Source organism: Elgaria multicarinata, chromosome 1 (assembly GCF_023053635.1).
Source record: "Elgaria multicarinata webbii isolate HBS135686 ecotype San Diego chromosome 1, rElgMul1.1.pri, whole genome shotgun sequence".
Taxonomy (NCBI): domain Eukaryota; kingdom Metazoa; phylum Chordata; class Lepidosauria; order Squamata; family Anguidae; genus Elgaria; species Elgaria multicarinata.
In genome coordinates this window covers 162,899,963-162,924,455 of record NC_086171.1, presented here as the reverse complement: position 1 = coordinate 162,924,455, position 24,493 = coordinate 162,899,963, and the positions used below count along the sequence as shown (strand labels likewise).

The 24,493-nt window shown below is 42.2% G+C and overlaps 1 protein-coding gene across 1 annotated transcript in view; it reads right to left on the bottom strand.

Annotated features, from left to right (window-relative positions):
* Positions 1 to 24,493, bottom strand: part of SCUBE3 (signal peptide, CUB domain and EGF like domain containing 3) — a 152,074-nt gene that overhangs the window by 92,007 nt on the left and 35,574 nt on the right. The window contains exon 4 of the mRNA XM_063141508.1: positions 5,189 to 5,323. Coding sequence (XP_062997578.1) covers positions 5,189 to 5,323 — 135 coding nt within the window. The remainder of the gene's footprint in view (positions 1 to 5,188; positions 5,324 to 24,493) is intronic.

Below are 24,493 nucleotides of genomic sequence, written 5' to 3'. Positions count from 1 at the left end.
CTTTTGCTTCAGTAAATCGTTTGAGTTAGCTGCCTCGACATGGCATGAGTGTTTCAGATGCTTTTGAAAGGGACCCGCACGGTCTTTGATGACTAGATCAAAAAGCTTGTCTGGTTTTGCTGCAGCTTCTCTAAATGACATCATAGTCTTCAGCAAAACTCTAAGCAGCTTGTCAACATCAAATACAGATGCCCCTAATCCTAACAAAGCTGGTCTTCTGTCCTGCTTGTTTACAGGCTACATAGCTAGGCCTGCTGCAAGGACTTGGCGATGGGGGCACTGGCCTCAGGCGCCAACAGATTTGGGGTGCCACCTGCACCCTTTCCCCGCTATCCAGCATAATGTGTGCTGCTATGCATCCTATTGCTGGCAATGCTTCTCTCGGTCCTGCAGCAGCTGCTGCTGACTGACAGAGGCGCCATCACTTTCCTGGCACTCTGCCCACTGTGGCTGCTCCAACATCCAGACAAGGTGGGCTACCTGTCCGAGGCTGGCTGGATCTGTCAGGTGCACAGGAGTTGGTGCACCAGGCAGCTGCCACCTGTCTACCCCTACATGGCACCGGTGGGTGAGTGGATAGCCAGGACAGGAAAAATGGGGGAGAAAGAGAAAAGGGCAAGGAAAGGATGACACAGGCCTAGGGATGCAGGGATTTAGTTAACTCTATTCCATCTGTGTTTCGCTGATTGTCAGCCATCTTTTGTCATGACATCTGCTCATTGATGGAAACAGATTTTTTAATCAATTTTGTTCTACTTGCATTAATTCGCATTAGCACAAACATGGAAATTTGCATTAGCACAAATATGCAAACTCACATTACCTAATGTGAATTAGTGTTAATTCACATTAATAGCAGATTAGTGCATTTGTGTAAATGCAAACTTGCACTAATGTACACTTGCACAAATGCAAATTAGCTCAAATCCCATTCAGAAGTGAAAAACGGGCTGCAAGACTGCAGAATGTGCGGCTCTCCCACACAAGAGGCATTCAAGAGGCAGCTGGACAACCATCTGTCAAGTATGCTGTAGGGTGGATTCCTGCATTGAGCAGGGTGTTGGACTCGATGGCCTTATAGGCCCCTTCCAACTCTACTATTCTATGATTCTGTGAGAATCTGTGTGACTTAGAAAAAGTCAGTCCAGTACAGAATCCACAGGTCAGATACCTAGAAATCAAAACTCATCTGAGTCCATTGCAAATTTCTCCAACAACCTTACTCAGGCCTGCATTATGAGTGATCCTGAGACATGTAGAGTGACCTCCTTCCTCCCACCACATTTGACGCTCATGCATGGCTTAGGCAGGGTTTCAGAAATGTATAATGTTTTCCAGCTGAACTTTAAGCCTTGAATCTCTGGAATGAAATGTGTCATATGCTGCCATTAGGTTGGGTAAGTGCATGCAGAAATCTGAGTGCCATCTGCTTTCAGAAGCTGCTGAGGATCTGTATAGCCATTTTCTAGTGTCTCTGGCTGGGATTAGGATAAGGGTGTTGCTGGTGTTGCTGGTGCCAAAATTGTACTTCATCTAGGGTGCCAAAATACCTTGGGATGGCCCTGTATATAGCAGAGTGGCTATGAGACTGAACTACATTTACTTATTATTTATTATTTATTTTATTTGTGATACTTCTATACTTCTTAATAAAATAAAATCCCTAAGTGGTTCACATATAAAAGTTAGAATCACATTTAACATATATTATTAAAAATTCAATTACAATAATAGTACAGAGCAATACAAGGAGCAATAAGATGGAACAGCATGATTAATTACAATCAATTACAAACCAGGGAAAGCCTGGGTGAACAAGTGTGTTTTCAGGACATGTTTGAAACATTCCACATTATCTCCCACCCGAACTGCATGGGGAGGGTTTCCCAGAGGATGGGTGCCACTATTGAGAAGACCCACCACTGGGCTATTACATGGCAATGTTCTGTTGGTTTTAGAATGACCAGCAAGGCCATCTCTAACGATCTTAAAGGTTAGCTAGGTATATAAAGAAGTAGGCGGTCTGGTGTTATCCTGGTCCCAAGTTTAGGGCTTTGCATGACAACAACATAACCTTGAACATAGCTAGGTACCTAATAGACAGTCAGTGCACATAACAGGTCATAACACCTGTTATGTTCCAGTGAGCAACCTAGCTGCTGCATTCTTCAGTAGCTGCAGCTTCTGAACCACACACAAAAACAACCCCACAAAGAACACATTACAGTAGTTTACTTGTGAACTCATTGGTGCATGACCACCATGGCTAGTCTGTCCCTTTCCAGGAACAGGTGTAGTTGATGCACCAATTAAAGTTGGTAATGGGTGTTCTGAGCCACTGAGGTCATCTGGGCCTCCAGTAACAGAAATGGATCCAGGAATATCCCCAAACTATGTATCTGCTCCTTCAGAGGAAGTACAATCCCATCCAGAACAGGTAAACAGCCCAGTTCCTGAACCTAGGAACTGCCAACCCATATCATCTCAGCCTTAACAGGATTCAGCTTCGGTTACTAGACCTCATCGAAGCCATAATTGCTTTGAGGCACCAGGTCAGTATGTGCACGGCCTTTCTCAATTCAGATGTCACAAAGAAATAGAGCTGGGTAACACTTTGCCCCAAATCTCCTGATGACCACTCCTAATGGCTTCATGGAAAGGAAAGGAACCTCTTGTGCAAGCACTGAGTCATTTCTGACTCTTGGAGGGACGCCAACTTTCGCTGATGTTTTCTTGGCAGGCCTTATAGTGGAGTGGTTTACCGTTGCCTTCCCCGGCCATTATTACCTTTCCCCCAGCTAACTGGATACTCATTTTACTGACCTCAGGAGGATGGAAGGCTGAGTTGACCCGAGCCGGCTGCCTGAAAACAGCTTCTGCTGGGAGAGTTTCAGCTGCAGAAACTGCTGCTTTACCGCTCTGTGCCACACAAGGCTGTACAATGGCTTCATATATATATTAAAAAAACATTGGAGGCAAGAAGGTGCACCCCACAATTCAACTGCCATGGGGCTGAGGCACAGCCACACAATGCTATTCTCTGGAAGTGGCCCTGCAAGTATGAGTCAAACTATTGTAGAACAGTGCCTCAAACTCCCAACTCACTGCGGCAGTCCAGGAAGTTATTGTGGGCAACGGTAGAGCCAGTGAGAGATCAAGAAGAAGCACCATGGTCATAATTCCCCTGTCCCTCTCCCAAAGCGAGGTCATCCATTAGGACGACCATGGCTGCTTCTGTCCCAAAATCAGGACTGAATTCAGACTGAAATGAATCCATATAACCAGTTTCAATCAAGAGTGCCACCACTTTCTTGAGCACTTTACTCAGGAATAGGATATTTGTGACCAAATGATAGTTGGCATAGATCTCTGGAACCAGGAAGTAGGGGTTCAAGCATGGTCACACCACTACCTCCTTCAAGGTAGTAGGGACCACACCATCATGTAATGATGTGTTCACCTGATCCATCCAGTTGGTCCCCACAAGCTAGCTCAAATAAACCATGAAGGGCAAGGGTTGAGAGAACATGTGGTAGGTTGTAAAAATGCAAGTGTTTTGTCTTCAGGTTACAAAAACCAAAATTGATCACACAAAACAGGATAATACACTGGTCACCTCAGCAGATACAGCATTGATAGTGGTGTTCAAATCAGCATGAAGGCGAGTAATTTTTGGGTTCACTGGGTTTAATGAAAACAACCCCTGAACCACTCGGAAAAGCTCAGCTGGACAGCTACTTCGAGAATGCGATGTAGGGGGCAAAATAAGCCTTCTTCTCTGCCTTCACTGCCATGCCCGATTATACACTCTTATACATACTCGATCACCTCCATGACAAGTCTTACCGCACTTATGCTCCAGCCATGTTCTGACCTGTATCATTGTCTGGATTCCCTGATCCTGGCTCAAGTCTGACATCTGTCAGCCTTGATACCTGGTTTGAAACTCACCTCTGCCATGAACTCATTAGGTGGCTTTAGATGTCACTTTCTCTCAATTTAGCGTCACCATTTGCAATATGTGGACAACTACACTCACCTTTCTTGGGAAGATGCCAAGATGGTATCTTTGAAGTGCTTTAAGCACTCTAAAAGCACTTTATAAATCCCAAATAGTATTATGATACAACTATCAGATCTCGCACTCTTCCTAACGGGCTAATCCAAATGACTTACTTTTTTTACATGGTGATCACTGAATTATAAGCTCCCTACAAAGTTCAGGCAGATGGCGTGGTAGTGATTAGATACCACAGCAATAGTTAGTTGCCATATTGACAATGTGGGTTGTGTGGATCCGTGCAGACTTCACCAATTGATGAATTAACTGTACAATTACTTCTCCCATCCCCGGCATGCAATTTAATCCATATTCACCATAGTACCACCATCATAGCACTGTCCAACGTGGGTGGGCAAGAGCATGGTAAATGTAGATCAAATGATGGAGATGGATACATGTTTTATTTATTAATTTAAATCATGTACACCCTGCCTTTCTGTCAACAACTCTCACACTTAATATACATAAATGAGACAGATTTCTGACATCCGATGCCTCAGACAAAGGAGACGGTCCTTTATATGAAAAGCTCCAAATACTTAGCAGTCATTAACAGATTACATTAGGCTGTAAATTAGGCTGTGGATGCATTTGTTCTTATAAACACATCAGTAGCCAAGAGACAATAGACAACATGTGAAACATGAAGTGTGGAGGAACCGGATTCTCCAACAAGGACTACAAACAGATGTTAATTTGGAGCGTTTCCAAATAAAGAGCTTTGGGTGACGGGTGCTCTGAATCAGTCCATTAAAACCCAGAGTCTATAAGGAGACTGGGATTGGCCTATCTCCATTCAGATCTCTAGCAAAATCACCCCACTCTACCCTATATGATAGTTAGTACCTCCATTCTAGAGGCATTCTGCTCTTCACTTCCAGTATAGTGTTATCAGTTCATTCCTGTTTGAAGTGACACTGGGAAGTGGCCAAGCCATGATCTAAAGACTTTCCACCACAAGCGCAGCAGCACCCTAAATATTTCCAACTATATAATAAGGCCCATTCAAATCTGAATCCTATATTACCCATACAGATGTTTTATCTATTTCTTTTTTCAACTTTATAGTCCAATAGAGGCAGTGATCGACATGCAGGGCAGGAAATATAAGCATTAAAGACCAACCTTCTGGGCGCTGGATGCAGGTGTGCTGGTTATCGCTCAGGAAAAAGCCATCACGGCAGTGACACTCATAGCTCCCCATCATGTTGACACAGGTCTGCTGGCAGCCACCATTCCCCTCTGCACACTCATCAACATCTGTGAGAATGAGAAGAGCCTGGTGCTTAATAACAATAAAACACTTTTCTATCCATCAGCAACAATACACTAATATCACAACAGAATAATACTAGAAATGAAACAATCTTTAAAACAAGGCCAAATAATATTAAAATATATCAAAGTCCCAGTGAAAACAGTATAATTTTTACTGGCCATCTAAAACTCAGGAGAAACGGAGTCAATCTGACTGCCCTCAAAAAGGAGTTCCAGATTTGGGGTGCTGCTACTGAAAAGGCCCTGCCTCCTGAGCCCACCAACCTAGCCTCTCTTGAGTGTGGGACATACAACAGGGCCTCTGATGAAGATCCCAGATTGTTGGTACACTCATACTGGAGGAGATGGTCTTACAAATATCCTGGACCCCACAAGTTTAAGGCTTTATTAGTAAAAAAGAAAAAAGAAAAAAAAGCACATTAAATTGGGCTTGGAAAGAAAATGGAAGCCAGTAGAATTGTGATACATGGTCTCTAATACACAAATCAGAAAACAATAATGGATTGTTTGTGGAAAGAAAAACATGGAAGAAATAGTGGGAAAACATACAAAGGTTACAAGTGCAAGACTTTGTTGTCTGGGTCCCCTGTAAAATTCCATGAATGAGGCAGGGTAGCTGCACAATAAAATCCTTGACTGGAAGCAGCTTCAATATTTGGGGCCACTAGAGACAAGAAAAGAGCATTAGCCCCCAATCCAATGGTGTGAATGTCTTCCATTCATTTCTATGGAGAAAATGTCATACTTGGTATCATGTGAGGCAGAGAGCAGAATCTATCCGCCATCTGTAACACTAAATGCTCCAGCTTCCATTAACAGTCATGCTCATGCAAAATAAAGGCCCTTCTTCCATGCACATTCAGACCATCATAATGACCAGCTTGCATTAATAACAAGCATATAGATCCACTGTAGTATTCAGAGACAGACGTGGTGACCAGGAGTCAACATCAACACTTTCTCTGGAATTGCCATCCTTCTGTTCACAGATTTTATGGGCCTCCATCTGATGCCATTGTTTGCCTGATCTGATGCCTGATCTCTGGTGCCATCCCCTGCGTATGGCCCACTTGACCTGTGTCAGAATCGGACCCCAACTGCACCCTGCTGTAAAGCTCTTGTCAAGATTGATGGCCTCCAGCCTTTAAATGCATATATACACCACGGATGCTTTCATTAGAACCTAGCAAACAGAAATGCCTTGATTTCATTTTATTCAGTAAAAATGTCTTCATTCAGTTTCACCAATGGGGAAAAAATGAAGCTCATTGAGATTAATGTAAGAAGACAATGTACATGAACAGACTCTTCCTCTGTCACTTCTGCTGATAAATCTCAGCTGAGTCAGACACACATCTCCCTTATCTGCCAAAAAAATTCAATAAAGGCATTTGGATTGAACTGGGTCATGCTCAGCAGCAGGCAGCCCAGGTGCCAAGAACAGCAGCACTAAGGCTATTTTCAAATAAATGCTGCAACATATCTGATTAGTGGGTAAAAAAAGAAGAGGATTTAAAGCAGCCTTCAGCTGTATACTGCTTCAAGTGGTGTTTGCTTAGCTCCAGTCAGATGTACCTTAGCAGCTCCTGCTGGGAGCGAGGTGTTAAGGTGAACAAGAATCACTGGGTGGCAAATCAAGACCCAGCACAACACCACAAAAGAACAACCACCAACAAGCTGGGTTTTTTTAAAAAAAAAAAAAGTTGGGTTGGGTTTTTAGTGGGGAAGGGTTGTTTATTGTTGAGAGAGAAAGAGCAAACCTTAAGCAAGAGAGACTTTAAAAATCTTGGTCAGAGAAGCTTTCCAATTCCTTCTGGCTTCTTTAAGGGCCCAGAACTCAACAGATGTTTTGTTGTTTGGAGCAGAGAAGCCTCCACTCAGAACTCATTAATCGTGAAGAGACTCAAGCAAGCCCCCATCCAGACTTGTGAGTTCTTGTATTTTTGTCTGTTTTGGTTTAATAAAATAAAGCTGTAAGCAGGATGGAATGCTTGTGAGGCCACAGCTAGACCTAAGGTTTATCCCAGGATCATCCCGGGTTCGTCCCTGCCTGAGCACTGGATGCCCTGTGTGGCACTTAGATGAACAGGTTTGACCCCAGGACAATCCTGGAGTCTTGCTATTTACTGTTTTACTCTGTACAGCACCATGTACATTGATGGTGCTATATAAATAAATAATAATAATAATAATAATAATAATAATAATAATAATAATAATAAACCTTAGGTCTAGCTACGGACTAAGTCTTGTTAGCCTGAATGGAAGATACGGTCAAGTGCTTGCCCACACCACTACTTTAGGCAGACATAAACCAGGGCCCTCAACAATAATGACCTAGTATGTTCCTCATCCAGTGGCAATACTCATTCTCAGGGGAAAAAATGCAATCACACTTCTTTGAATCACGCAGCTCAGGACCACAATACCTGATAGAGCGCCTCTCCTGGCATGAACTGATTCGTACACTAAGCTCTGCATCTAAGGCCCTTCTCTGGGAGCCTCTTCTGAGGAAAGCTCAGAGGGTAGCAACAATGGAGAGGGCCTTCTCAGCCCCCCCCCCCCATTTATGGAATGATCCCCCTGACACCAGCATTGTCATCTTTTTGGCGCCAGGTTGAAACTGCCTTCTCTCGGGCATATTTTGATCAGGATTGTCTCTGGCTGATTGCTTTAGATATATGTTTCTGATGTGTGTGCTATCTGTTTAATGTCCTTATGTGAATGGTTTTATACTTCATATAATGTATTTTAATTGTTTTATTTTTTGTGAATCCCTGGAGAGCTTCGACTAAGGGATGTTATAGAAATACAAGAAATGAAACAAAATGAGTTGTCCTGCACTGTGCTTCAGCCCTGAGCTGGAGAAAGCCAGCATAAGTTTTCAACAGAAGCAAAGAGGGGCCAATGAGAGATAACTGTCCATATCAGTGACAGTCATTTAACTGAATCTTTCACTCCCTCTAAAGACACATGGGATCCTGAACTCCAATCTAAGGTCGTTTTCATAAGTGCTACTAAGGATATCTTTTAGTTTGAAATGTACCACTTGTGAATTTGGTTACTTTTTGAAATCAAATATACATTCTAGTTAACCTATTTTTTATATACAGGTGGAGGAAATGTGGAGAGAGTTCCACAAACAAAGCACCACAACAGAGAAGGCCTTCTCCTAAGTCTGGGTTCATATGTCATGATAGTTTATTTTTCTTAATGAGCCATGATGGTTTATTGTGTCATCTGTGAGCAGATTTCCCCAACCATAATGGCTTATTTAACTAAAAAAAGCCACCCTGATAAGCCATGGTCTGCAGTGAGGCTTATTTAAAACATTATGGCTGATCATGTCGTCTGGTGCTCCACAGTGGCTTAAAGAGTAGTTTAAAGATTGCCTACAGAGACACTTGGCAAGAGCACTCAAAACCACTGCTGCCACTTTGCTCCAGCCAGAAGATCTGTTTCTGAGATTTGCCTAGCAATAGATTGCACTCTCTGCCCATCTCTGCCTTCACTCCTCCCTCAGTAGTGCACTCTGCAAATTTCCAAAGTTCCACACAGAGAATAATAATAATAATAATAATAATAATAATAATAATAATAATAATAATAATAATAATTTATTACCCGCCTCTCCCTCCGGATCAAGGCGGGGAACAACATGGGAACCTATGTGTGAAATTTTGTCCCGTTCCTGTAAACTTCCAAGGGTTTAGAGTTGCCACCCCTTCTTAATGCAAAGGTGTTTTCACTTGCACATGTTTGTAGGGTTTTGGTGGTACATTGGGTGTCTCCCTACTAAGGGAAGCTGCGAATGAAGTTTTGTCCCATTCTTGCAAACTTTCAAGGGTTTAGAGCCACTGCCACCACCGTTTTTGTTTGGAAGGGCAGGGAGAAAGCATGGATTTCCAATTGCTTAAATGAAAAAACAGCCTGGCCTGCTCTTATGCATCAGAGAGCAGCATGGCATGAACTCCCCAATCAGGGTTGCTGGATGCTGAGAGAAAGTTCTAGTTCTGTGGATGGCCATGCTGGTGGAAGGAGGCGGGGATGCAGACAGGTAGGGCAGAAGGGAAAAATAGTGAAATCCGGCTGGGGACTGGGGCGGCTTGGTGGGGTGATGGCAAGTACTGACACCAGGGTAAGATTTGTGACAAGGCAAAGGAAGAAGAAGACACCCCCCTAATGACAGCCAGCCAATCTGAGGAACGTGACGTAGCTGCAGCGTCTCTGCCTTGTCACTGCCAAACTCACCTCTTCCCCCAGCAGTGCACTCTACAAACTCCCTAAGTGCCAAACACCTTTTCGTTGTACATCGTTGTACATCATTCATTGTACATGTCCCCATGAAGGATACCTGTATGTGAGTTTTGGTTCAGTCCTGCAAAGTTCTGCAGAGTTAAAGACAACACCCTTCTTTAGTTCTTTTCTGATCACTTTTCCATGAAAAAGAAAAGCTGTGCAATTACCTGAGCCCGATTCAAGGTGCTGGTTTTAACTTATAAAGCCTTACATGGCTTGGGACCACAATAACTGACGGAATGCCTCTCTCAATGTGAACCTACCCGTATGCTACACTCAACATATAAGGTCCTCCTCCAAGTGCCTACTCTGAGGGAAGCTCAGAGAATGATAGAAAGGAAGAGGGCCTTTTCAGTGGTAGCCCCACAATTGTGGAATGATCTCCCCAACGAGGCTCGCCTGGCACCAACATTGTTATCTTTTCAGCACTAGGTCAAGACTTTTCTCTTCTTCCAGGCATTTAACAGCATATGTTGAGTTTTTTTAAACTGACCCTCCCCTAGTTTCTGGCCCTCCCCTAGTTCAAAGATTATATGAAAGGGTAAACAACAGAATAGTTGTTTTAAATGGATATTGTCTGTTTTTATGCTTTTGATGGTTTTAAATTTTGTATATTTGTTTTTAATGTATATTTAAATTTTGTATATTTGTTTTTAATGTTCTGTGTTTAATCTTTGTAAACCGCCCAGAGAGCTTCGGCTATGGGGTGGTATATAAATGTAATAAATAAATAAATAAATAAATAAAGTAAACCCCACTTATAATTTTTTACCCCGTTCCAGCAAATTGTCAAGGAGTAGAGCCCTCACCCCTTTTGATGCACACAGGTGGAGAGAAGGGAACGGCTTTGAAAATTGGTGAGGAAGTAGGCGGTGGCGGTCTGAGGAGAGGGCGGAAGTGGGAAGGAAGAGCTTGAGAATCGTGGTGCTGCTGGCTGGGTAGGGCGGAGGTGGGAGCAGAAAAGCAGCTAACAATCAGCAATGCGCCAATAATGGCAGAGATCCGGAAGATATAGGGAGACAGAAGAATATGCTCCTAGCAAGACAGGCCAATTGGAGAGATGCAGTGACGTAGCAGCAGCACAGGGGGCGCCAGGATTTGGTTTCCAATGCAAGGGAAGCTAGAATACCATCCCAGCTAAACGGGAGGACGGTAGAGGGAGAAGGAGCAAGAGCAGGGGAAATAAGCTATGTACATTAGATGATTTGTTTGATCATGTGGGGGATAACAGTAGTTTATTTTCAAAATAAGCTACTGTTACTAGCTTATAAACCATCAGGCTTAAAGCGATGTGCGAAACCGCCTCTAGTCTCAAGATGCTGAAAAAAATAGAATTAAAAATAAATAAATAATAAGCCCTGGGATTAAATTAAAACGATTTCTTCACCATCTTGAGAAAAGTGGGGGGTGAGGGATCTATTTTGGATGCTTTCCAGTTCTCTCATACTTCCCTCTCCTAAGCCTGAAAGTTAAAATTACATTGCAGTTGCAGTGACAGCTTCTGTTAACTAGCTGCTACCATGAGGGTTGATTATGCACTTCTACAACATAGTCCTGTTGTCAGTTTATGGTGATTGTGCAGCAATTGAGCCAAGTAGTGAGCTGCTGAATGGCTCATTTGTGGAGGAACTTTCATGTGGATGCAATTTTAGGCAATTTCTATGTGGTGGTCTTTTTAGGTAAAGCAGGCCTGATTCTGCCTGTCTTCTGACTATCCTCTACTTGTACCCCTCCTGATGGCTTCCACATAATTTATCAGACAGAGCCAATCTACACATTCAGAATGTAAGGGTGGCTTCCTCTGTTTGAATACTCCACCATGTATAACAACCAAAAGACATGGGAAACTCTACAGTGAGCACAAGCAGATGATCTCAAGCAGCTTCAAAATGGCACCTTGTACAAACTGTTGGCTTGATACACTTCTTCTATGCCAGCAGGCAGCCCTCTCAGACCCAAAGGGAAGGACACCACAGAAACTATATCCTGTAGAATGTCTTCCCTTTTTGTGGTAGGGGACTTGCTAGGGAATTCTAGGGGGGTCTGGATTGTCTTTGGTCAGGCTACTCTAGAGGGTAGAATGACATCAACACTCAGGAGCAACCTCTGAGCAGATTGCCTAGGGTCTGTCTGGCCTTCCCTCAGGCTAAAGAATTTCTGGCCCTCCCTTAGTTCAAAGATTATATGAAAGGGTAAACAAACAACTGTTAGTCACATTTTCTAATCTACTTGAGATTTTATAGAGTTTAATCATATTTCTTCTTACTAGTCATCTCTTTCCTAAACTAGTGCCCTACTCATTTTAGCTTTTCCTTCCACAGCCTCACATAAATGTTGTTGCTTGTCACAGTGTTTTCACTGTTCATACTATGTCCTCCTTTATAAGACAAGAATTTCACACATTATTGTAAATAATGCTCATCTTTTCCATCTCAATTTCTCTTTTCCATCTCTATTTCTCACATCCTGGTTGTCTTTTCTGGTGACTGCAATGCAACAACCTTATTTTTCAGGAAGCTATCTACAATTACTCCAGTGCCTGCCTTTTGAGCAGTAGTCACTAATTCGGTAATTTGTGCATATCCTGATCACCTCCCTGGCATTGTAGGTCTGATCTTTTGGAACTCTGGTGGCTAGAAATAAACATAATCTCCATTGAGTTCTTATGGGCCAGGTTGTTAGCATAACCACCTCCATTTTTAACAGGAAACTGTAAAATCTCCATTGCACACCAAGCAAAATGTCATAATGCCCTGTATGAGAATGTCTCCTTGTGTGCATCCTTGCATCCTTGATTACTAATATAAACAAGAGCTCTGGCTCCAGCTGTCTGTGTCGAAGTTAACTTCTATAACTTACTGTCAGGCCAAAGGTATTGTTTACAGGACTGTTTAGCATAATTAGCTATGCCCCAGTGTTATGTTCTGATTGGTTAATGCTGCTACTGGGCCCTGCCCCTTGAAAGCTCAAATACTGTACCATATTCCCTATGTCTTTTGTCTGATTGCTCCCTTTGAAGAGACCAGGCCTTGATTACTAATCAATAAAGCGCTTTTGAACCCTCTGTCGCTGGAATGGTGGAGTCGTGCTTAAGGGCTGTTTGGATCTCGTCCTTGGGTGAAAAGAACATTGATCTAACAAGGTGACTGGATGGAATGCTTAGCTGGTGTCTTGTACTGGAGGAAGATGCACTTTCTTTCTCTCAGGATTCTTAATATCCTGGATCAGAGAACAGAAGAGAAATGCAACCAGTCTTTTTTCTCAACACAAACAGAGAAGGCAAAAGGCCCAGTGCCAAAGAAAACCTTCCGTGAACTCGAGCACTGCAAGCCCAACAGCTAAGTGGAAAGCTGAGCCCCTCGGACATCAGCGGTGGGGCCATGGAGCAGAGTCCGGAAAAGCCAGAATAGCAGGTCGATGACAGCATGCAGAGAGAAAGAATTCCAGATCAGACCCAAATACCTGAACAAATGTCTAAGGGGCTAATTAAAACACACACATTGGCTCATATGCACAGAAAAACCAAACGGACCGTCATGCATGGCCTCCTGCAGACAGACACCACCATTGCCAACTATTACAATTTTATCCCCAAACACGACAATTTTAGCAGTTGTTTAACCTACACGCTAAAGATTAAAAATGCCTGACAATTTCAACTTTAGTTTCAGACAACAAATTTCTAGGCCTTATGTTGTCAAAGGAAGAGTTGAAAGTATGATTGAGTGTTGGCAAAGGGCCTAGAACAGAAGAAACTCCTCATGAGTTTGTTAAATAGTAATATTCTAAAATAGCACCATGATCTTTTGGAGCCTTAACTCATAATGTTTTGGATCTTGATACATAAAAATTAGTAGTAAAGAACAAATATACACATAATCAGAAGAAGAAAAATCAACATGACAACTAAACATGGAATATACAGGGAAAGGTGATATTTCTTTCAACTGTTCACATACCTCACAGTAAAGGATTTGGTATTTTAGGGCTAGAAACACTCACAGTCTAGGTTGGGGCTAGAACTAGGAAACCATGGATCTGTGTGCTGCTGTTCTCTATAGTAAGCTAGCTAGCTAGAGGAAATAGCATTTCTCTGGAGGAGTTTGGCTCTCCTGTAACATGAAAGAATATACAGGCTTCCAGGTCAGCCTGGGACTGTGCCTGAATGCTATCTATGAAAGCCAGCTCCTGTTTTTTACTCAACAACTTCTTCCTAATCACAGGGAGAATCTATGAGTGGACAGCAAGCTCCCTTTACAGGCATCCGTCCCCCCAATACATAGATGACAGGGGCGGTAACAGTGAAAGTAGGGTCAGTAAGTACAACCCCACTATCCCCCTCAGCATGATTACAGTCATATGGATGGAAAGGCCCCCAAAGACTCCCCTTTTTGAACTACTCTCTGGATCAGAACTATAGATAATTGGACTTGGATCTGTAGACCTCATTTCATGTCCATCTCCAGGTTATGTTGTGCTACCTCAGTTGTGAAGTACACAACTAACATTTCTCTTTCTTCCCTCCCCACTGACATTCCAAAAGGAACATTCTGAAGTTGTGTAGTTTTGCATTTTAAACTCATTTAAGTCAGAGCACCATCATGACTATAGGAACTGAATGAAATTTCCTTGTGCTGCCCTGATGCAACTGAACACATTTACTTGGGAAATGTAGGAAAGGATAATATATATTTAAAGTAAAAATACTAAAATGAGCATCTGTGACCATGCATATACCCAACTGACTTCCCACCTGACTATAAAGTGTTTTTAAAAAAATAAGAAAGGAAGCTGCAATGATGCCAGGCATGTTTGCAGCTGCCCCATCACCTGTTACTCTATGGGTGACCATTTTAGGGGGCTCTGGGTAAGATGCAGCACCCACTGTATCTTGTTAGAATGAAAAGGGCTATAAACCAAGAGCAGGTGTATATGCTCCCCCTGAAGTATTAGTAGGAAACATTCAAGTCCCATCTCTTCTTAAACCTATGTGAGACCTTGGGCGTTTCGTAGTTGGTATACTGCATCCCACAGACACTGCCTTCTAAACAAACCTAAGTTTTATTAGAACAAAGCCACTCCACTGAGCTCTCTCAGGCAGTGGCCTCTGTCTCCTCTGGCCAGAAGCTGTGGGTTTTACCCTAAACTACTTTCTGTTCCCTCCCAGGAAGAACAACCCACTCAGGCTGAATCTACCTGCAAAACTAATTTTCATCTGTAAAACTAAAATAACAACTCTGCCTCGCAGGGTTGTTGTAGCTATACTAATGTTTAATAACACTAGAAAAAAAACCTGGCTGGAGTGCCGCTGTGTAATGGGGAATTTGGCCCTCTCACTCCTTAGCTTCAACCTAGATAAAATTCTCCTGAGCATACCATTTTCTCCTGAGCACACAGTGGAGAGAACGGTCTTAAGACTGTCCTTGAGATAACTCAAGAGAATAAAATACAAGGGGAAAGCAGAGATTGAAAAAGGATAAAAATCAAGGAAAATATACATGGAGCATAGAAAGTATTGTGTTCAAGAATTTGCCCTGTCCTTGGTGTTCCATGTATATATCTCCACCCAGATTAAACCATAGCCAGAATACGTCAAATGGCTGCAACAAGGATTTTGTGTATGTAATTGTGTGTGCGTTTTCTTAATAATATGATTTTTATCTTAGGCATGTTAAGCTCTCTGCATACCAATAACTCTCTGTAAAACTCTCACTGACAGAGAAACTGTTATTCCTTTAAGTCTTTAACTTCAGCCCAAGACTCTGGTTAAAACCAGCAGCTACAATGAGCCTGCAGACCTAATGCCTATTTTATTAAAGGCAACACAGACAAGCAAAAGACCAAAAAACAAACAAAAAACCCAACCCACTCCCAACTATCTTTGATTTGGACAAGAGCTCAAATTCCTGTTCTGGTTCAAAGGGTCACTCAGAATCTTATTAGGGATAAAGTAAGGGATGATACTGGAATTTATTCTAGCAATAACCAAGTTCCAAACAAACCCCTACAAGTCTCAGAAGAAGCTAGTCCTTAATACCCTGCTCTGCCATCAGACCCACTTTTTTCTCCTCTCATATTACACAGCATGAAGAAGTCAGCCCAAAGACAGCTTGTTAGGTAAGTTCTTTCCACACAAGGGTATTTAGGACTGCTGAGGTATAATTTTTCCATAATCATCCAAAAATGGAATTATCCCAGTGTTTCCACATGGCATAATTTAGTTCCATACTCCCCATAACAATCTTGCAATGCTAATTCCCATACACAAAATCCTAATATGCTTTCTCAGAAAAAAGCCACATTCATTTCAATGAGTCTTACTCCTAGAAAATATGTTAGGATTGCATCTTTCAGTCAGTAAAGGTCTCCCTGTTTGGTGTGTTTTAAAATGCCACCGTCCTCCCTTTTATTGGCCCTTTATTTAGTAATTTCCTCCTTCCTTGTTTGGTTTTAAAACAGATCCTGCTTCTCCTGGTTAATGGCCATTTAATTAGTCATTTCTCATTCCCCCTCCCACCCATCAACAGCATTATAAATCAGACCTTTACAGGGCATACCTACTCAGAAGTAAGTCCAACTGGGTTCAATCAGACTTTCTCCTTGGTAAGTCTCTGTAGGACTGCAACCTCAATTAATCTTTTCCTGTTCTCTCAGCCACTATCATCCCATCAGTTAGTCATTTCTGATTTGTATCCCAAACAATCCCACTGTTTATTTTTGAAAGTGAAAGGCAGTCCTATCTCTAGATGGTGGGCTTGCTCCTGCATTCAAATTGTCATACTGGAGGATGTCCTTGCAGGTTAGGTGAGTCGGTGGCCTCCTACTGCTCTGGCAGGGTGTGGCTTACTATATGTTTCCTTGAGTCATCTGGGCAGATACTGGTGAAAACATTCTTTGGCTATCAGGATACATTGTTCCCCATTTTCTACTTTTGGGACACTACTGTCTTGATGTCATTGTATCCTGTATTTCTCAGGGAAGAGATGTCATGGTATTTTTTTAGGGTTATATTTTCAACTCAGATTTTTTTAATAGAAGTCTTCCAACTTGTGCAGTTGGAAGAATGTAGCAAGGCTAGATGGCTAACAAGCAGAATGCCTTCCCCAACCTGGCACTCTACAGATGAGTCAGAATAGAACTCCTATAATCTCCATTGGCTGTGGATGATGGGAGTTGTAGTCCAACATACACCGAGGTTGCCAGGTTGGGGGAGGCTGCTTGTGTCTCCTTGTTTACAGCCCATTCCTATGCATGTTTACTTGGAAGTAAATCCCATTGTTTTCAGCAAATTTTATTCACAGGTAAGTGTGCATAGGACCCACCCTCAATTTGTCTATAGGCAAATGCAGACAAAGGCTTGGATCCTAAGATAAGTGAACAGAAGGAAGTTCACAGAAGGAATGTCCCTTGTCCCCTCCTCTCCCTTACATTTGCCTGTCTCCCCCACCCCTAAAAGCCTCTCTGGGGAGCCCTTCTGAACCATGTAGGATGGGACTGCTAGAGAAGGGAAAGCTTTTTGTGGGGTGTAAAAGACTGCAGAGAGGAGGTGACAGATGCTCATGGTCCAAGCTGAAGTCTCCTTTACTTTTATTCTCTGGTGCTTCTGAATGAGGCTTTTATTAGTGCCTTCACCCTGCCTGATTTATGGAATTTTACAGGCATACAAGATGACATCTTCCATTTTTAATCCTCCCATGTTTCCCATCACTTCTTCCATGTTTTTCCTTACCACAAAAAAAAAAATTTTTTTCCCAATGGAAAATAAGGCAGAATTGCTGCACAATACTTTCTGTTTGGAAGCACTTGACGCCCACCATCTGGAAACTCCCTTGCCCTATACCTGAAATCTTATAACACAGAGAATATTTTGCTCCTCCTATGGGGCAGGCTTCCAGTTAACCATCTTTTTCAATAGGTGGGAGCTTGGCCACTGTTCCCTTATCTTGTGATAAGGGATTAACCACTATTTCCAGCATTGCAGGGAACTTTAGAACTGATGGAAGAAAGTCAGTCACACCTTTAACATGAGGCAGCATCCTTCTTTGATAATTGAATTTCAGGGTAGGGGTCCCAGTGTAGTTGAAGCCATATTCAGCATAGTGAGCAAACCAGCCCTGGGTTCAACCACAGAGTGATATAGCATATGCCATGTATTAAGGGGTGTGGCGAGTAAAGTTGTAAGAAAAGAACAAAGTTGCAAGAAAAGAACAGGGCATTGGTTAAAATGTGACAAAGTGTGACTAGGCAGGAAGGGGAGTATGTTAAAAGATATTTGGGAGTGTGTCATGCTTTATAGATGGCCCATGACCTTTCCTCAGTATGGTTCTATAGTTGGTTCTATTTGAAGGTCAGTGCTTTTCCTTCGTTGATATAACTACATGGATATTGTTGCTATAACCTTGATGAACTATGCTCCCTTTTGGCCTACTAAAATTTGAAAAACGAAATCTTCGTTTCGTTTCAGCAAACCTCCTTCTTACAATGTGAAGATTGGCGTTCCTTGTGCAGAGTGCAGTGTAAATAGAAAGCCTTGTTTCTTCTCAGAAAATAGAGATGTGTTTGTTTGTTAGGAAGGGGTGATGGTTTGGGGTATGGCCACCTGCTTCTCCTAGGTAGGAACAGTGGCCAGACCCTCATTTTGCATCATCCCATAGGAGAGTCAAGTACTGATTTCCCCAGAACTTTAAAGACAGCAATAATCTATACTGAGAGCAACAAGGATCATTTAACATATTTAACATAAATATCTAACATAAATAGCATGTCCCTTTGGCCCTGCTTATGCATGAGATCTCAGCTGTCTTTCAGCCTTGCTGAATGAATGGCAAAAAAAAAAGAAAAGAAAAAGGAGGGACAAGACAGATCTGCTTCCCAATGCAGAAGCCCCAGGTTCCTGCTCTGCTGACACAGGGGTGAACCCCACATCTGCCCAAACAAATGACTTAATAGCAAATATGGTGAGGATTATAATACAAGGGGAAAGTGTGCAAATAAATCCCAGGCCAAAGCAAACCTTCTGCCTTCCTTTGGGGAGCCTGCATATTCCTTCCATCTGACTATATGTATGAGCTACCTTGTTGTCATTAATTTATAATCAGCAGATATTAATGCTCAAGCTTACTTGGAAATCACCCCCACCCATAGAAATGCGTGATTCAGGAGACTGAGATTCAAAGTCATTTATTCTAGCTGCAAAAGCAACTTGCCCCCCCTCAGTGCAGCTGGCAAATATAGATTATCTGTTGGGACAGAGCAAGATTCTTGTCTATAGCTTATCACGGGCTGTAGAAGGCTGTAGAAGATGAAATAGCTGTGCCGGGATAAGGTGCTAGAAAGACTGGGAGCTGGCTTTTTTGTTTAACTGGATATAACAACAGTGTTGCAGTCGGGAAATTTTAGAGTCTGGACTTAATAGTCCTATGTGGGGCCTGACTTTAGACAGTAATGGGATTTGCCTAACTTCAACATGTGATAACCTAGGCCTGCTGCAATTGGGGGATTCCCTAGCCCATTCTGCTGAATGGGAGCCTTGGATGTCTGATGAAAAGTCCTGCCCTTATGGCACCACTGGACACCACCTTCATATATTTCAGTCCTGGCCCCTGTTACTGAAAACAGATTTCTTAACTGCCCCACAATTGAAAACTAAACAAAGCAAAATAAAAAAAAACTAGCAAACTCCTTTTCCCAGCATGCAATCTTCTGACCCCTCCCTCCCTTTGCATTCTTTAGGGCGGCTTAAGTGCTGGATATTGCTTTGACCCACAGGAGCCTGCTAGTAAGTTTGGAAGAGCAGCAGAGGGGGAAAGGGCAATTATGGAACCATCCTCAAATCCCCTTGAAGTGGGAAAAATGGGCAGGGCAGATTTCATTCCAATTAGCGGACGCAAAGGAATCATTAGTGAGCTTATTATGCAGGGATTATTTGCACATAAGCTTTCCATTAAACACAATCCCTTGGAAGTGTAGCTCAGCCCTAAACTCTACAGTTTATACAGCTGGAAGTAGCCAAGAGGTGAGGCCATCCTGCCTTCCTTTCCCATGATATGATGAGCACCAAAAAAAAAGGAAGGGAGAAAAGAAAGGAGAGGCTGAAATAAAGAATATTAGTTAATATTAAGTTAGATCCGTGTTGAAAATGGTTTTGGCAGAAAGGACTACGGAGCCAGCAATACTGAGAGTATTAAGCAACACCTGTTGTCTTTCTCACTCTTTGGCTTTCCAGTTGAACAGTGGAAAGAGGAAGGATGAAATTATTAGGTTGGTTCTTCCATGAGAGAAGCATCACACATTGCAAAAAAGAGACGGAGGAAAGAAATGTGAAAGATTCACTTTTCCTTTTTTGCATTACTCTTATTTTCCCCAACAGTAATGTGCATCAATGTCCCACATGTTTGGAACTTGTACATCTCACCATGGATTGTTTAGGTTTCCTTACCCACCTTTTGTACAAAACTACACGGAGAGTCTCTAAGCCTAAATCACACTTTACATTAATGGTGTGAATTGGGGTCCATGACCTCCCATATAAATGGCTGCTGGTTGCTGTAGCTCATACCCTGGTCATTATCTGGGGAGAAGGAGGTCCACATGTGAGGTGACATACTGGATTTTGTTCAGGTTTTTTTTGCTGTTTGGAGACTTAATTGAAGCGGTGTTTCCTGAGTGACCAAGTTAGGGTTCTAATATGTTTCCTCACAAAAATGTTGAGTGAAATTTCCAAGACTCATGATAGATAATGGGATGCAGAGGAAGAAAAGACACTTGATTCTATTAGTTTGAGACCCTTTTCCTCAGTCATATCATGCTCTCACCTTTTATTCCATATGCCTTTTTTTGCAGACAAAATGAAGGTAGCTCTGAATCCTTATGTTTCTGTGGATACAGCTGCTTTAACAGGCCTTCTTGCCTGTCTTGTCTTGTCTATTTGACTTTGAGCCCTTTGCCAGAGTGAATGTTTTACTCTTTTAAAATGTACCACAAACATATTTTGTGCAGCTTTTAGAGAACTGGTAGCTGTACGCTACCATTTCTGAGACAACATTCTTTTCTGATGACAAACTTGGGCCATTTCCTACCAGTCTGCCTCCTGTAGAGTTGACTTAATAACAGTTGATATCAGTGATGCTGAGTAAGAACACTGACTTTTTAAAACCAAGGCCATTAATGTACTTAACCTTGGCAAGGACATAATTTGGACTAGAGCTCTAGGAATTAAGCACTAGGGCCACTGGTTCTTATTTATTTATTTATTTATTTATTTATTTATTACATTTTTATACCGCCCAATAGCCGAAGCTCTCTGGGCGGTTCTTGTGGTGGTTCTTTCTAACATTCTCTCTCTCTCTCTCTCTCTCTCTCTCTCTCTCTCTCTCACACACACACACACACACACACACACACACACTTTTTTCTTTCACTGACACAATTGTCTGGGATCCAATTCCTTCTTCTACATGCAGGCAAGGGCACTGCACTAAGACTATTAAACTTACGGAAGAGAGACAAATATTCTCCCTCTGAAGATTTGGTTCTTCAGCAGTTGTGAGAGGGAAATATAATTATGGGAACTGCTATGAAAGTGCAACATGACCATGTGTCTATAAGTGTCTGTCCTTATCTATGGTACATTTGAGGGCAGATACCTGTTTGGAAGTTTGCGAGCAATGCCTTTTTCTGGAATTTATTTATTTTGGTCATTCAGTTATTACAGGGAGTTCAGACTGTGCCTCTGCCAAACCATGGCATTCCAGTGTTGTCTGTGTTGCTTTTTTAAGACTGTGGGCAGTGCCCAATGCTGTCACAGCACTGGTGCTAATGATCTTTCACTAGCATGTAATAATGGTAGCACAATGTCATTAGGGCATGCTAGGCAATGGAATTGCCAGGCTAAGCTGCTGGAGTAGGCCCAAAAGCTACATAACACTAAGCAAAGGGAAAAGGGGGTGCTGAAATTTGGTGGCAAAACACTACCTTCCTCCTTTGCCTAGCAAGCACTAAGCACATTGCTCTAGCGTTGGTTTACACTAGCGCAACATCATTAGCGTTAGTCTTGTGACAGTGTTGGATACTGCCTCTGAACTGTGATGATTTTTCAGACTTTGAAAGGAATGGCAGTACTAGCGTGTCCAGTGTGGATTGGCAAAGCACTGTAGATGCACCTGGTGGGAAAATGTAGTCTGCGATGATGTTGGTAATGTGGTTAATGATGCTGTGCCTTTCTGGATTCCTTTTATTGCATTTCCTGGTTCTGCTGCTATTGATGTCCAGCACTGTGATCCCTTCCTCCATAGCTGGAGTTTTGGCTTTTTGTTATTAAAAAAAAAGTGTGATAAATGACAAGTATGCAATTTTTCACAACATTTCCCATCCGTCTCCAGCCCCACCCCCTGTAATGCACAATTTCAGTATTACTGGTTTACAATGTTTACTCTACACTCAACATGTAAGGTCCTCTTCTGGATGCCTACTCTGAGGGAAGCTTGGAGGATGGCAGCAAAGGAGAGGGCCTTTTCAGTGGTGCCCCCCCCCTAATTATGGAATGATCTCCCCGACGAGGCTCACTTGGTGCCAACATTGTTATCTTTTTGGCACCAGGTCCAGACTTTTCTCTTCTCCCAGGCATTTAACACCATATGTTGAGTTTTTATCTGACCCCAGAATAGTTGCTTTAAATGGATATTGTCTGTTTTTATGGTTTTTAAATTTTGTATATCGGTTTTTAATGTTCAATGTTTTAATCTTTGTAAACTGCCCAGAGAGCTTTGGCTATGGAGCAGTATATAAATGAAATAATAATAATAATAATAATAATAATAATAATAATAATAATAATATCACCTCTACCACTTCTATAGTCCCCACTCAACCAATCCAGTTGCTCATCTCAAGAGAACTCTTTGGGGGAACTCTGGGGTCTCCCCAGGAAGGAGGACACCTTTTTGAGTTCTCAATTTACCTTCTGGAATGATAGTCATCCACGGAGTTTCCTACCACATTGCCTAAACCACTAAAATTGCTAAGAGACAGAAAGGCTTAAACGCCACTATCACCCCAACCAGAGCTGTGCATTCACAGATCTACTGCATGGGAGTAAGATTCCAGAGCCAGCTGCCTCCCCTGTCAGCGATTTCCCCTAAAAATGTGTTTGAAATATATAACTTAAGAGATCACAATCTTTCAGCATGTCACCCCAGGGCAGTGGGGGTGGGAGGGGCAGCATTTCACTGATGAAATGTCAGTGTTTAAATAACTCTGAAGAATCCCAGCTGTTGCTGCTGTTTTTACTTAAACTTTTATGTCCAGACACAACAAAAGATAGTTGCACGACAATCTTTTCCCAGCATGCAGCTTGACACAGGGCTAGAGCAGCAAATGCTGTATGAAACAGTTTTGAACTCAGCTGCAGAAAGCAGGAGGAAGCGGGGAAGGAGGTGCTCCAATATAGCCACAGCAAGCAGGCGGCTGCAGGACCCACAATGCTACTGTAGAATTTGCCCTCAGCCCAAGTTTGCATAAGGAAATCAAGGCTTGGCTGAGAAAAGGAACAGTGTCTTAGTAAAGAGATGTGGGCAGGGGGCAGGAATGAGTCACTTACAGCAAAACAAGTTACTGGACAGACACCTTGGCATTCACTGGAAGACTGGTAACTTGTTCTTTCTTATACCTCCCTCCCTCAGACATCAGGATTGTGGAATCTACTTTGGTTTTTTGGTTTTGGTTTTGCTAGAATCCTGAGGACCACTAACTAGAGCCAGTAGCTTGGGAAGAATGGGGAATATACTATTGTTGTTGTTGTAATCATTATAATTGTAAAATTCTTTTCTATACTACACAATAGCCAAAGCTCTCTGGAACAAAGTTGCTTTAGAGCACACGCTCAGCCCAGGAATGTATTTTAGCACTAAATCAATCAATCCAAAGTTTATTGTACTAGCCAAAGGCCATGACAAATACATCAAAAGAAAGCATATATACAGTAATACAAATACCTCGAAAATACACAGATAACTTGAAATTTACCATAACTAAAACTCAGCTTTCACTCAGCAGTCTGAATCTCCATAACAGTTTATGGCAATTTTGTCTAGTTCTCTCTTCCTTATCTTTTTTGCTGCCAGTGCAAACAAAGCCACTTTATGTGTCACATAACTGTTGATATCACTCAGGAGAAAAAGAACAGTTTCTGCAAGGGCATTCCTATATCCATATGTTAACAAGGGTTTAGTGAACAATGTCTTCCACTTGATGTTGGCCACAGATGCAGAGTCTGCATTCAAATGGCACCTTGTGGTAGCATCCATCCAGAACTGTAGTTGGCATCACTTGGAATCTCAGTTCAATAAAAGCATTTCTTAGGGAAAGTGGCCTCAGTTTGGACAAATAGCTGGCTCTGAAATGTTCTGTTTTCAAAAGAGGGAACCACCAGGAGAATTTAGAGTTTTTAATTAGTTGCAGATCCCTCCTAGAATCTATCCAAAACAGCCAATCCCTTAGTTGCTTCTTATCCATATCAAGGATGGCCTTCAGCTCAGGAAAGTAATAGCTATGCAGGAGCTTTTGGAGTATTGCCATCCAATAACAATTTTTGTTCATTTCCTGGTAGCACATAGCTGGAAGATGTTCATTTGGCAAGGTGGCAATTCATTTAAAATATTTTAACTGAGCACTCTCTATTCTTGTCTTAATTGATGGCCATCCAGATTCCATACGCAGAAAAGCTGCAGGGGTTCCAGATGGGGGAGAGAGGCGTTTTCGAAGAAAATTGTTCTGCACAATCTCCAGGGCATTAATGATGGGAGTTGACAAGCCCCCAAATTTCAGACCCGTAAAGCATTTATGTTATTGCTTTGA